A 13,140-nucleotide genomic window follows, 5' to 3' on the forward strand; every position below is an offset into this window, starting at 1 on the left:
TGCCATGCTCAAAGAGCAGAGGCCGAGAGCTTTATTCTGTGCTCTGTATGAAGTGGGACAAGGCTGGGAGTCAGGAGGTTTGTGATTCACCCATCAATGGGGGAAAAAAGCAAATCCCTTCAATTTCTGCTTTGGAAACAACACTTGTCCCATCTGCTGATGTGCTTTTAAATCCTTCTGTAGGAAGTCCCAGGCCTCAGTGGTTTATGAAGATGGGGAGAGGAGCTATTGCTTGGGGTCAGAGCCCACTGCCCTGGATTCAGTCCCTCACCACTTTTCTCAGCCCTCACTGCCTGCCCAAAGCATTGGGGAAAAAGAAAACCAAAGTTCCTCTTTTTGAGAGCCATTACAGTTTGTAAAAGTCCTCTGCAAACAATCTGCATTTTATCTTCTTAATGGCTCCGAAGCCTCCACTTGTATCCAAAAATAATTGCTTTCAGCAAGGGTTGAAGAATATTCCTCTGAAATCATGGACCAGATGTTCCACTGAGACCATTACACAGTTAACTACCAATAAAAGTAATTCAAGAAACCAAAGACTGATTAAAGAATGTGCACGTACAGCCCAGCTCTGTTTGCAGAGCAGGAATGTGATTGTCTTCATGTGATTTAACCTTTACAGCACAGACGTACTCTTCTCTTCCTCCTTGGCAAGGGTGACATCGGCCAGCAAGCTCAGCCCTGCAAGAGATTGTTTTGTTTTTCCTATCTGGGAAGCCAGATCTCGTCAGTTCAGTGCAAGCTGAGCCAGCGTCCAGGCAGCCAAAAGCCCTGAATTGCTTCAGAGGTCAGCACTGCTCTCCAGCCTGAGCCAGCGCAGCCAAGAGAAACAACCCAACGTGGTCCCCTCTGCAGGGACAGAGCAAAGGAGACTCCAGGCTTGGTTTCCACTTTGCACATCTCTAAACACCTCCTTTTATATGACATAATTACATTTTTGTAGCAAAATCCCTGGAGTGAAAAGCCATCCTCCCTCCAAAGATGCAAGTGAAGAGGCATTAATTGTCCAACTGGGCCCTCCAGGGCTTTTCTCTGCATTGTTAGCTAACAATAACATGTTCTTCATTTAAACACTTAGCCCCAGCACTGTGCTGTTCATTACAAGCCCAGGCAGAGCACGAGGCAGAGCTCCCCCACCACCTGGCCCTGAGCACCCCATGTTACTCAGCAGCCCCTCCAACCCACACAGGGATGAGCCTTTCCCAGCGATCCTCATCAGCCTTATGGACACAATTTGGAGCCAGGAACAGAATGGAGCTCTATCACACTGCTGGCATTGCTGCACCCCGATGTGCCCGGACATATTTCCATAAGGAAAAGCCAAATACTTGGCGCTTCTATTTTGTATTTCTATTTTCCTTTGAATGCTGTGTGTCTGCCTTGGTGTTTAATCCTAGTAATTAATGGGTCAGCAAGAAAAGAGCAGTTCCATCTCTTTTTTCCCCTATACAAACACAACCAGAGGGGCTGAACTGGGTTGTTCCTGGAGCATTTCAAGCAGAGAAGGAAGAAAGAGCAGCAAACAGAGGCATAACCTATTGGCAAGCAGGAAGCAGCTCTACAGAAGATCATTTTTATATCAGAAATGAGTAAGAGAACCCAAATTACACACATTTCCCAGTGCTGGAAGAAAAATAAGAGGGAAATCTTTTGTTTATTCAAATGACTTTGAAAACAAGCTGCTGGTTACCAGCTGAAGCACAAAGGAAGTCCTGAGCTCGGGATGTCACTGCACGTTTATTTCGAGCTTTAATGGTATGTTTGGGGACATCATCTATGCCTGAATATCCCTCCATTGTGACTGGCTGGGGGAAGTTCAGTCTGAAAATAGTAAACGAGGCGATTAACTGGATGCAATTCCAAAGGGTAATTTGGTTCCTCTCTAGTTGTCCGTGTCCTATCCAAGCATCTCTGCAGGTTCGTTTTAGGAACACATCACAGTGCCTGGATGCACCCACTGCCACCTGGGAAAGCACAGACACATTCAGCAGTGAGGAGAACCGTGATGTGCTCAGAGCTGGCAGTCATTAAAGCTTTGGGAAGGATCACAGTGTTTCAATTTGGGACAGCCTGGCTCATTGGAGCGCTGATTTTGTTCAGTTCAGTTGGAGAATCTCATCTTTAAAAGAGAAAAAAAGGAAATAAAAATGAAAAAAAAAAAACAAAAACCAAAACTATTGTTAGCCACAAACCATTGCTTATGGTTGGGATTACTGGGAAAGCACCAAACCATCCGGTCCGGGAAGGGCTGAGGATGGCAGCTCTGCTTGTCCAGCAGTACAGCACCACTGGGAACGAATCCCCCTGCAGTGATTGCTCCAGTTTTGCCCTCAAACACGTAACATCTGCTATTATAACATCGAGACCCTCATACCCAAAACCCAAAGTCCTCAAATATCAAAAGACGGAGCGGAGTCATTTTGCAGGCGCAATTCGTAGCGACGATATGAACTGGCTCCCATCTTCCGACGATCAGGAGACCGAAAGGAAACGCAGGGGAACGTGATCAGCAGTTGCGTGGGGACAGCGAGACTTTCGGAGGGACCGGGACGGGTGGGGGCAGCGCACCGGGACCCTCCTTCATCCCGGGACCCTCCTTCATCCCGGGACCTTCCTTCATCCCGGGACCCCCGTCCTCCCCAAACCCCCAGCGTTCCCCTCCCTCTCCACGCCCCGGTCCCTCCGCGCTGCCCCAGTCCGGCCCCCATCGCCCTGCCCGCTCCCCGCCCCGATGTGCCCGCACTCCCGGCTCCTCCACTCGAGCTCCCCCGCGCGTTCTGCCCCGGGAGGCGGCGGTGGCGACGGGAGGGAGGGAGGTGCGGACCGTCCGCACCCTGAGCTGTCACCACCCGGCAAACAGGGGCCATGCCGGGGCCCCGCCGGGACCGGCCGGTCGTGCTGCTGCTGCTCGGAACGCTGCTGGCCGCCGACCTCTACTTCCACCTCTGGCCGCGGGTGCGGAGGGAGCTGGCTCCGAGCGCACCGAGCTGCCCGTGCCGCCGCCGCTCCGCTCCCTCCGCCGCGCCGCCGCCCCCCGCATTCGCCGCCTCCTCCTCTTCCTCCTCCTCCTCCTCCTCCTCCTCCCCGCTGCGGCGTCTCTTCGCCCACCCGCTGTACCGCGCCGCCGCCCCGCCGGGCCCCGCCGAACCGCTGCTGGGCGCCCGCGAAGCTCTGCGCTACTACCGGCGGAAGGCGGCCCGATGGAACAGGTGCGTCCCACCGCGATACGGCACCGATCCCTGGGCATCCATCCCTGGGTAACCCAAAGCCAGCATCCCATCCCCGGGTATTTCATCCCTCTGCACCTATCCACAGGTTGCAACCCTCGGGCATCTCTCTCCAGGTATCTGTCCCTGGTACCCCATCTCCTGTTGGGGTACCAATCTCATCATCCCCAATTGGATTCCAATCTCTGACCGCCCCATACCCAGGCATTCCAAACCCAGCACCCCATCCATGAGCACCCCATTCCTGGGTTCCGATCTCCAGACACCCAAACCCAGCCCCTACCCGTGGGTACCCATCTCCAGGCACACACCCCTGGTACCCCATCCCTGGGCACCCCATCACCAGGCGCACATCCCCACGTTCCAATCTCTGGGTACCCAGAGCACCCTCCTATGGACATCCCCCCCCATATCCCTTGCCCAGACACCCCAACGTGTGCACACAACCCCTTTAGTGACCCACTTGTGTCCTATTCCTGGCTCTCTGCTGTCTTCCCCATTGCCCTTTTCTGCAGCACCCCACAGGGTGTGTGTGGGGGCTCTGCTGGGAGGGGGCTTCCTGTGGTCTCTGATGGGCGAGGTGATGAGGGGAAGGGTGCAGGGATGCCCTCAGTTGAGCCCCTTCTAGCTGTGCATAGCAGGGATAAGTGTCTTATTCACTCTGCATCAGCAGCATGGGGACAGAATGGTGTCAGCCCTTGGGTGCTGTACCCCAGAGCCAACTCCTTGTACCCACCAGCAGGAAAAGTTTTGCTGTTTCCAGTGTCCTGCATGGCACTGTGGAGGAGGGGAGGGACCACGACCTGAGTATGGTTTAGACCCCACCAGCTTCTTCTTCCTCTCCCTGCCCTGGGGATGCACAGGGTGAGGCCGAGCTGTGCATTGGCTGCATGTCAGCAGGGTGGGACACAGAGCAAGGATGAGCACAGGGCTGGGAAATATGAGGCGAGGAGAGAGGGCTTGGGATGCCGGGTGGATGCTTCCCAAGGAAAAGCACTATGGGGAGGTGGGATGAGACCAGGATTAGCTCCATAGTGCACCATCTTACACGTCACCATGTAGCACGTGTGCCAAGTGCACCACTGTGATTTCCAGCCAAGCCCTTGCAACTTCACACCCATCCTCTCCTCTTGTTGGCAATGCAAATTGAATGTGGGTTAGGAAGGAGTCCACCATGGTGCTTTTGGTGCCCATCAGGGTGATCTGTGCCTCGAGGTCATTCAGTGACAGCAGCACTCAGCTCACGTCCTCCAGGCATGGGGACATTTCTGGGCTGACAGTGGGGTCTGTGCAGGGCTGGGCAGCCCTGGCTTTCCCTGCCTATAGGTTTAGCAGAGCACGGTGTAGGTAAGGGCTGCACACGCATTCCCAGCTCTCCCTAAGGTGTGACACATCCTATAGGGTAGAACAGGGTCAGAGCCAACCCTATGGGCATCCCATGTGAGGTGTGAACAGTGGGGCTGTCAGTGCAGCACCCATCTGCAGCTCAGCCCTGCACCTAAAGCACAGCACAGTTTCTGCAGGCAGGTGGAAACAAATTGGTCTGGGGCTCTGCCTGCTCTCTCACATCCAGGCCCTGGGATGTGGCATGTTTTGGATATGGGTGGTAAGGAGAACAGGGCACTGTGTGTTCTACCTGCACACAGAGCTCTGCCTTCTCATTCCCATTCCTAGTGCTTTGGTTAGGGGAATCTGATGGCAGGAGTCACTGATGGAAACGCAGGAAGAATAAAACCAAACCAACCCAGAGCTTGTTTTTATCCACAAAAAAACCAATTCCATACCCCAAACTCTGTGACCTGCTCAGTGCCAGGCACTCAGCCTGGTGACATTGACACTCAGTGCCTGGTGCCTCCTGCAGCCCAGCACTGAGCAAAGCCTGGGCAACCCCGAGGCTGTTTGATAGCAAGTTATACACAGACCTGCTTTTTACATTATGTCTTTTGCAGAGGGCTGTTCTTAAAGGGAAATATTTCAGGCATGCCAGAGGGAGCAGCATTTGGGGGTTGCAGGCTTGTAGGGCCGCTGGCCCCCAGCCCCTGTGCCCAATGCCTCCCCTTGCACAAAGGCTGCATTTTTTTCCCCATCAGTAATACACCATCTGGGGCGGGAGGGGGGGGGGACAGGCTGCGTGTATGGGAAGTGGGAGAGCAAATATGGTAAAATATGTGGGCAGCTTCCCTCGGGAAAATTCCTGCGTCATCCTGCTGACACGCACTGGGGGCTTCACCGTCCCCGTCTGCATTTGTGGGACTGGTGGCATCTCCCACATTTATCCCCAAATATCTCTGAAATGTGTCCCTCGGAATGGACTGACTGCACTATCCATGTGCACCATGGAGAAGGGATGGGAGCCCTACAGACCCCACTGCCTGGGGTAGGGATGGTGCACCCCGGGGCCCTGCTGGTTAATGAACCACTCGCTATCGGCCCCAGCTCCTGTTTGCCTTCACGGAGGTATCTTGGCACTTTCAATGCAAACTGAACTCAGTTTTCCCTTTATCGTGAGCGCGGATGCCACGCACGGCTCTGCCGCTGTTAATGAGAAACCAGTGCTGTCAGCCAGGGGATAAATGACCTTTTGATGGCAGCTCAGCAAAGCTTGGGTCCTATCAGAGGGAAAATGGCTCATGGTGACAAACCTCTGGTCTGTCACAGCTCCACCTGCCAGAACGGGACAGATTCAACCCAGTTTTACCAGTTCCAGGGCAGTGCAGTGCCAGCTGGCCCCCCTGCATCCCACTGCCCTGAATAAAGGCTGTAGAGGACATGGAACAACTTGGGGCTCCAGCAGTTGTGCTGCCTGGAACCTCTGGATTTGGTAAAAGTCTCCGGCACAGCAAAAGCTTTTTGTACCCATCCCATAACACAGCAGCCCACTCCCAGCACTGAAGGTTTCTATCCTGCACCCATCACCATCACTCCGTGCCCATTCCCTTCCAGGAGACACAAGCTCTACAGGCAGGAGCTCAACCTTACAGCTGCAGCCGCGCTGCTCCCACTGCGTCCTGAATCCAGCTGGCTGCAGTTCCACCTGGGCATCAGCCGGGATGGACTCTACCCCCGTTCCAGCCCTGCTGTCAGCAGACTGCTGCAGGACATGCACGACTTTGCCACCATCAGTGCTGGTGAGCATTGCAGTGCGGGACTCTGAGCCTTGTGCTGGCTTCTTTATGGGTTTTGTGGTGCATGATTGTCATTGTGTTAGCTGGAGATGGGAGAAGAGCTGGGCTGTGGCCCTTCCTGTGTCTTTAGCATATAAATGGAGCTTATATTCAGAAGGGAGTCTGGCTTTTTACATAGTCTGATACTGAGCCCTGCGTGGCCCCTTCCTCACAGCTCCTCCTGCTCTTGCAGACTACAGCCAGGATGAGAAAGCTCTGCTGGGAGCCTGTGACTGCAGCCAGAGTGAGTGCATCCCCCTGGGATTCCGTGCCATCTCTTTGCTTCACACAAATGGGGAGGGTGGCACTGGGTCCCCCTCAAGCTTCCAGCCCCATGTTTTGCTCAGGGATAAACCCCACAGCCCTGCAGAGGATGGGATGGGGATTCCAAGACACTGATGTGCCAATGAGTGGAGGAAGAAGTCCCCCAAAGGGACCTAACAAATGGACTTTGGGAGACATGCATGGTGCCTGGAGGTGCAGATCTGTGGCACGCAGTCACCTAACATCCCTTTTCCCCCCAGTTGTGAAGCCCAGCGGTGTGCACCTGAAGCTGGTACTCAGGTTCCAGGACTTTGGCAAAGCCATGTTCAAGCCCATGAGGTAAGGCAAAGCCCCACTGCAGCTGGGAGCACTAAGGCTCTCTGCAGTGAGAGCTGCTGGCATCCTCGGGCAAGGAGGGGAATGTCACATTGCATCTCTTGTCATTTGCTTAGCAAAGCCACCTTGAATTATTAAAGTTACCTTTAATTATTACTGGCTGCCTGCTCCCTCCCCAGTAACACGCAAACATCAGCATTCCCACACCTCTTATTGACATTGGAAGGCTCTTTCTCTGTAGATGACGTAGGGAGTGAAGGACCTCAGGGCACTTTTCTCCTACATACTTCTGCCATCTCAGGGGTCCAACATCCTCAGCACTGCTTTGGTTTTTGTCTCTCCCTGGGTCTGCCAGGTGCACAACCCAGCACTGATCTCTTCCAGGCAGAAACGTGAAGAGGAGACACCCGAGGACTTCTTCTACTTTGTGGACTTCCAGAGGCATAATGCTGAGATCGCAGCCTTCCACCTGGACAGGTACAATAGGAGCTGTGCTCAGCCCCACATTGGGCTGGCTGCAGGTTGAGCAACTGCTCAGCAGCACCATGGTGGGGAAAATTCTCACTGGGAGCCCACTACTCACTTTGCTTTGCTCCATGCAGGCTGGGCAGTGATGCACAGGTTGTAGCTTTGCTGCATGCACTGGGTCCCATCTTGGGCATTGACCCAGCTGAGCTCTGGGCATCTAGTTTGTTTTGGAGAGACACAGTTTCAAGCTCACAGCTCATGAGCAATTAACCCAGGAGCCTTTTGCAGCAATCCCAGCTTCATAACCGTTTGGGTGCAGCCATCAAGAAGGCAAATATTTTGCCACCAGGAAGGGCACAGACAGCATCTGCCACCCCATGCAGTCAGGTCCCACTGCATGTCATTGAGCTGCTTTCCTTGCGCAGGATCCTGGATTTCCGACGGGTGCCCCCCACTGTTGGGAGGCTGATCAACATCACCAAGGAGATCCTGGAGGTCACCAGGAATGAAGTCCTGCAGAGTGTCTTCTTCGTCTCGCCAGGTAGGAAAAGATCATGGGCTGTGCAGAAATGGGACTGAGTCTATCCATTGACTCTGCATCCCTCTGTGATTTGGCAGCTCACATTCATTATGTGCTTAGATGCATTACAGTGCCCGTTGCGTGGTGAGGCAGGGGTCAGTCCAAGCTCCACAGCCCCATAACTTCTTTCTCCAGTTCTCTCTGTTCTCCTCCAGCCAGCAATGTGTGCTTCTTTGCCAAGTGCCCATACATGTGCAAGACAGAGTACGCAGTGTGTGGGAACCCCCACCTCCTGGAAGGGTCCTTGTCTGCCTTCCTGCCATCCCTCAACCTGGCACCGCGGCTCTCCATCCCAAACCCATGGATCCGCTCCTACTCATTTGATGAAAAAGAGGAGTAAGTGGGTAAATGCTGCTGCTTCATATATATGTCTTACAGGGAGGGTGTGGGAAGGAGAACAAGTGGGATACAGACTGTGAGGGGACTGTGTGCCCCCCTCCCCTGGTGTCCTGCAGGTGGGAAGTGAATCCTCTCTACTGTGACACTGTGAGGGAGATCTACCCCTACAGCAGTGGCAACCGTCTGCTTAACATCGTCGACATGGCCATATTTGACTTCCTAATAGGTACAATTAAAGCATTTTATGTTGATGGGAAAGAAAACACGGGATGGGTCTGAAAATTACTCAGGTACTTGCAAGAGAAACCGCTGCTCTGTTCCTCCTTTACCAGGGAACATGGACCGCCACCACTATGAGATGTTCACTAAGTTTGGAGACGATGGCTTCCTCCTACACCTGGACAATGCCAGGGGGTGAGGCTGGGAGCCCAAGGGGATGTGGGGAGGCCATGGGCAGGTTGTAACACTTTGTGCTCTCTCCTTACCCCAGATTCGGGCGGCATTCTCACGATGAAATCTCCATCCTGGCCCCACTCTCCCAGTGCTGTGTGTAAGTGTCAGCTTTGTTTTCCTTCCCAAACACATCAGTTACCCCTGGACCAGCAGCGCTGGATGCTGGAATCTACCTGGGAACCCAACCAAACAGCACAGCATGGAAACCACCAGTTATCTCCAAAGCAAGAGTTCAGCTTTTATGGCACTTCAAAGTTACTATTCCAATGGACCCTTTCCCATGAGAACCCCCTAAATAACCCTAATGCCCAGGTGAGTTTCCCAAATCCCCACAAACAGCTCCCTGGCTCAGCAGCAGGCAAGGACCAGATGCTTGAATGCCCACCAAAGCACCAGTCCCATGCACAGAAAGGCTTTCACTGACTCCTCTGTTGGCCCAGAAACGTCCCCTTGCATTTCCCAACCCATCAAAACGAGGTGCTGCCAGCCCCACTTGTCTACATGTGCTAACAAGAAACCTCCATCCACCAGCTCTGATAATTAATCAGGTTTCTTCTCATGGCATCAAGGAGAAGCTCATCAGTTTTACCGTTTGAATCCTATCTTGGCCACCCCTTTATTAATCCACATAAATCAACAGCTGAAAGTTAAATTAAAGAGATGGGGGGAAGAAAGGCTGCTCCTCCCTGTGGTTTCTCTTTAGGAGATCCCTAACCTATTTCCTTGCTGTACCTGCTCTGTGTAAGCCTTGGGGTGCTAATTGCACTCTGTCCATATATTTGTATTACCAGATCTAATTTTAAGAACTGCTGTTTGCACCGAGTGAGACTTTCCATTTATAATTGCAGCTCACAGTGTCTCCTCCTGTTTTGTGCAGTTCACATTAACTCTTTGACCTAGCAGCACTATCTGCAGGTCACATCCTTCCTGCTCCCCCAGATCCACTTCCCAGAGGCTGTTCTTAATTTAGGTAGTATAAGCTGTAAGTCACACCTTTAATGAGCCAGCTATGGGCAAGAACTGTAACTCGAAAACAGCTTGTACTCACTATAGAGCCACCCAAAGGCTCATTTCCTACAGTAGCCCATCCATTCGGAGCTGGAGAGCACCCAGAAAGGCTTGGAATTCTCCGAGCTTCAGCCTGCTGTTTTGACCCACCTTTCACAGCTCCTGTTCAAGCCTGTGCCTCATTTAGTGAAGATTGCTTCTTTCCTCTTCCTGCTTTACTGCTTCTGATAAGCCCAAAAACAACCTCTGCAGTTCATCCAGCACATGTATCTCCTGGGCTCACAATGTCCTCAAAGGCTCTGGGTCAAACCTTCAACAAATCATAGAATCATTAAGGCCAGAAAAAATCTTAAACGTTATCAAGCCCAACTGCCACCCCTTCCCACCACATCTCTCAGTCAGGTATTTATTGCCATGCAAGAGGAACAGAGCTGGGGGCAGGATTTCCACCTCATGCTCCTGCCCATGTTCTGCCAATTCCTTACACAACCATTAAGCACTGAACGAGCCGTTCCCCATAGGGTCTGACTACCCAGTTCCCCACCTCCAAGCACCACTGCTCACAGCAGAGCAAACACAGCTGCTGTTTAGTGCAGCAGCTCCTTAGTTACCTCGCAGCTCCACTCCATGCAAGTGCAGCTTGCAACTTGAATGGCATTTCCCATTGCAGCCAGAGCCCCACTGCTCTTACTGACTGTTGTCCTGGCTGAGGTGTTTCTGACCATACCTTTCTCCACATGGAAATTCTGGCTAATTCAGCATGGTTCCACAAACTCAATCTACCACCTTTCCAAAATTTAAAAGGCAGTAATAGAGACTCTGAAATCAAAGTACTTCCGCAGAGGATTAAACAAATCATGTTAGAATACTCAGTGTCATTCCCCAAAGCATGCCAAGATTATAGCTTTTCACCCTACCTTCTGTCAAAGGGAAATACTTCATCCTCGGTGCCTCTTCAGGCACAATGTCAGATCAGCTCTGGGAAATACTCTCTTATTGCTCAGCTTAGAGAGACTTTTCCTCATTCATCACTAGCTAAGATGCACCACTTCGTTTTATCTCTCTCTGCCCCATTAATGTCATTTCTGGTATCATGGCACTGCCCTGCAATCATCTGGAGAACTGGGTCACATCTGACTCAGAGGAAGAATGTTCATTGCTGAGGATTTCTAACATTCTTTTCTCTCTGAAGACAAAAATCTGCTGTATGAGCATTCCGTAGCCTGAAAAATAAGAACAAGAGGTTTCTGCGGAGATTTCCATTTACTCCACAAAAAGCTTTTTGTTCCAAATATTGTTGTCAGTTACCTGGAGCTGTATCGTCAGCTGAAGGCTCCGACAACTGCCCCTTGCTGAGGTGCTGTGAAATGTCAGCATTGTGATGTCTGATTTCTTTCTCTCCCAGAATAAAGAGGACAACGCTGCTGCGCCTGCAGCTGCTGGCTGAGCCCGAGTACCAGCTGAGTGCTGTGATGAGGGAATCCCTCCTGCAGGACCCCCTGGCACCTGTCCTCACAGAGCCCCATCTCCTGGCCTTGGACCGACGGTTACAGCTCATCCTGAAAGCCGTGAGGAAGTGCATAGACACACATGGAGAAGCCAAGGTGGTGGCCAATGACACCAGGCAGCCAGAGGCTCCCGCATCTGACAGAGTGAAGCTGAGCACATAAAACAGCCTTCAGCTCCTGCTCAGAGGCAGGGAAGACTCCTGTGAGACCAAGGACAGATGTGAACAGTTGATCATTTCTATCTACAAGTGCCCATGAGATGGAGAGGGGAAACTCTTTGGAAGATCTTCAGGGATCATGGTGGGCTCCCAGGCTGAGCAGTCAAGCAAAGCTGCCAGACTCGGTGTGGTATGGCTGAGCAAGCCTTGTGAGTGACAAGGACACACAGCCTGCAGCTTGCCCAGCCTGCACAAGAGTTTGGTCTTGCTATGACGGACACAAGCTAGATCCAAGGATAAGGCTTGAATAAAGAGATGCCACGAATATTCTCCTCTTTTTAAGTCTGTGTTCTGTAACCAAGACCGTGCATGTGAGAAAGGAGCAACCTTACTCTTAGACAAGGTGACACATTGGTTAATGTGGTCAGACTGGAGCAGTCCTGCACAGCACCCACCAGCAGACAAGACCCCTGCCCTGGGTCTCTGCAACAGAAAACAACCAGCCCAGGCAACTGCAAGCTGTGCACACTGCATAAAAGCCCACTGCCTTGCAGGGCAGTAAGATCATTTCTATTGTAATCTGCCTTGGGGGTGGAAGAACCAGTCTGGGTTATAACAGGACTGCATTTACAATCCCAGAAGCCACCCGCTTCTGGTCATAATATTTCACTGAGGTGGGGGGGGGCTCCACCTTGCATCATCTTCTTGCTTCAAAGTCACTCAGGTTATCAGCATTCACTGGAAAAAAGAAATGGCTCCTCCTCCCCTTATCTCTATGTATTTTGAGGAGAAGCAATAGGAACTGAAGACCAAAAAAGAGTAGAAAAGGAGTTAGAGATCTTTCAACTTGCCTCCCAAGGACAAGGCTTAAGCACGGTTTGATTACTGCAGCTCCTTAATAGCTTTTTGCCTCAACTGTTCAGGAATGATTACACTGAGTTTCTTGGCAGCCTGGGGAAAGTCGTTGAGAACTTTGTTGATCATTTATCATCCTTAAAGAAAAAAAAAAAAAACAATCAGTCTACTAGAAGTTCATTCTAAACTAACCTTTCAGTTAAACAAAAGCCATCAGCAGTGCTGCAGGCTGCTCAGGTTCACAGCAAGTTGTGTCACCTACCACATTTTCTTTTCAGGTTGGAATTCTGCCCAACCTAACAAGCACTGAGTGATGCTGGCACCAAGAAGTGCCTGAACTGCGCAGGGAAGTAACAGAGCTGGTTTGGCCACTGCTGCTGTTTTTCACAGGGAACTGTAATGAAGCTCAGTCCAACCCCAGAACAACCAGCTGCCCATCTTCACTCTGTAAAGCTACTGATTGTAGGTGTAATTTTATATGTCCCCACAGGTGTTGTTCTATTTGTGTTTGAGGAAGTTGGGAATTTTTCTGCTTAACACAGAGAGCCCAATATTCTGAAGCCACAAAGGTCAGGAGAAGACAAGATCTAATGCACAAAACTAAAGAGCGAACAAACAACCCAGCCCAGCAGGCTCCCTCAGTCTGTCCTGATTCAGCCACGTCCTTCCACTTCCAGCTTTCACCTAAGCACAGTTTAGATAGCCTCAATCAAACAGAATTCTCATCATCAGCAGCAGGCTTACAGACCTTTTTTTCCCCATGTACTCCTGTGAGCAGAC

The 13,140-nt window shown here is 51.7% G+C and overlaps 2 protein-coding genes and 1 long non-coding RNA gene across 6 annotated transcripts; 1 reads left to right on the top strand and 2 right to left on the bottom strand.

The window, feature by feature from the left end:
* Positions 1-1,625: 1,625 nt before the first annotated feature.
* On the bottom strand, positions 1,626-2,867 carry LOC107321966 (uncharacterized). Its single transcript, XM_085522984.1, has 2 exons — positions 2,375-2,867; positions 1,626-2,119 (listed from the first exon to the last, which is right to left on the bottom strand). The coding sequence occupies exon 1, from the start codon at positions 2,865-2,867 to the stop codon at positions 2,391-2,393; it is 477 nt and encodes a 158-aa protein (XP_085379110.1). The 3' UTR covers positions 1,626-2,119; positions 2,375-2,390.
* FAM20A (FAM20A golgi associated secretory pathway pseudokinase) lies at positions 2,866-11,830 on the top strand. 4 transcript variants are annotated; one of them, XR_014936828.1, is made up of 11 exons: positions 2,866-3,209; positions 6,171-6,355; positions 6,567-6,635; positions 6,916-6,994; positions 7,376-7,468; positions 7,885-8,000; positions 8,195-8,383; positions 8,495-8,604; positions 8,711-8,792; positions 8,869-8,928; positions 11,245-11,830. XR_014936828.1 is itself a non-coding variant. In XM_032448230.2 (11 exons), the coding sequence occupies exons 1-11, from the start codon at positions 2,866-2,868 to the stop codon at positions 11,507-11,509; spliced, it is 1,584 nt and encodes a 527-aa protein (XP_032304121.2). In that variant the 3' UTR covers positions 11,510-11,830. The 4 variants fall into 4 exon arrangements, 2 of the variants coding, with proteins under 2 accessions (XP_032304121.2, XP_015735491.2); XR_014936829.1 differs by having other exon boundaries at positions 6,585-6,635; XM_032448230.2 differs by having other exon boundaries at positions 8,195-8,375.
* Positions 7,118-9,000, bottom strand: LOC146757336 (uncharacterized). The gene is made up of 2 exons (XR_014936835.1): positions 8,864-9,000; positions 7,118-8,351 (listed from the first exon to the last, which is right to left on the bottom strand). It is a non-coding gene; the product is annotated as an uncharacterized LOC146757336 (long non-coding RNA).
* Positions 11,831-13,140: the final 1,310 nt, after the last annotated feature.

This window comes from Coturnix japonica, chromosome 23 (genome assembly GCF_054131305.1).
Source record: "Coturnix japonica strain WE chromosome 23, WE-NBRP24, whole genome shotgun sequence".
Taxonomy (NCBI): domain Eukaryota; kingdom Metazoa; phylum Chordata; class Aves; order Galliformes; family Phasianidae; genus Coturnix; species Coturnix japonica.

Bases quoted from the DNA above. Each gene is read 5' to 3' on its own strand.
- FAM20A (XM_032448230.2), top strand. From the start codon at position 2,866: ATGCCGGGGCCCCGCCGGGACCGGCCGGTCGTGCTGCTGCTGCTCGGA. The intron at 6,636-6,915 runs GTGAGTGCATCC...TTTTCCCCCCAG, and splicing joins AGCCTGTGACTGCAGCCAGA to TTGTGAAGCCCAGCGGTGTG. The intron at 8,929-11,244 runs GTAAGTGTCAGC...TTTCTCTCCCAG, and splicing joins CCACTCTCCCAGTGCTGTGT to AATAAAGAGGACAACGCTGC.
- LOC107321966 (XM_085522984.1), bottom strand. From the start codon at position 2,867: ATGGCCCCTGTTTGCCGGGTGGTGACAGCTCAGGGTGCGGACGGTCCG.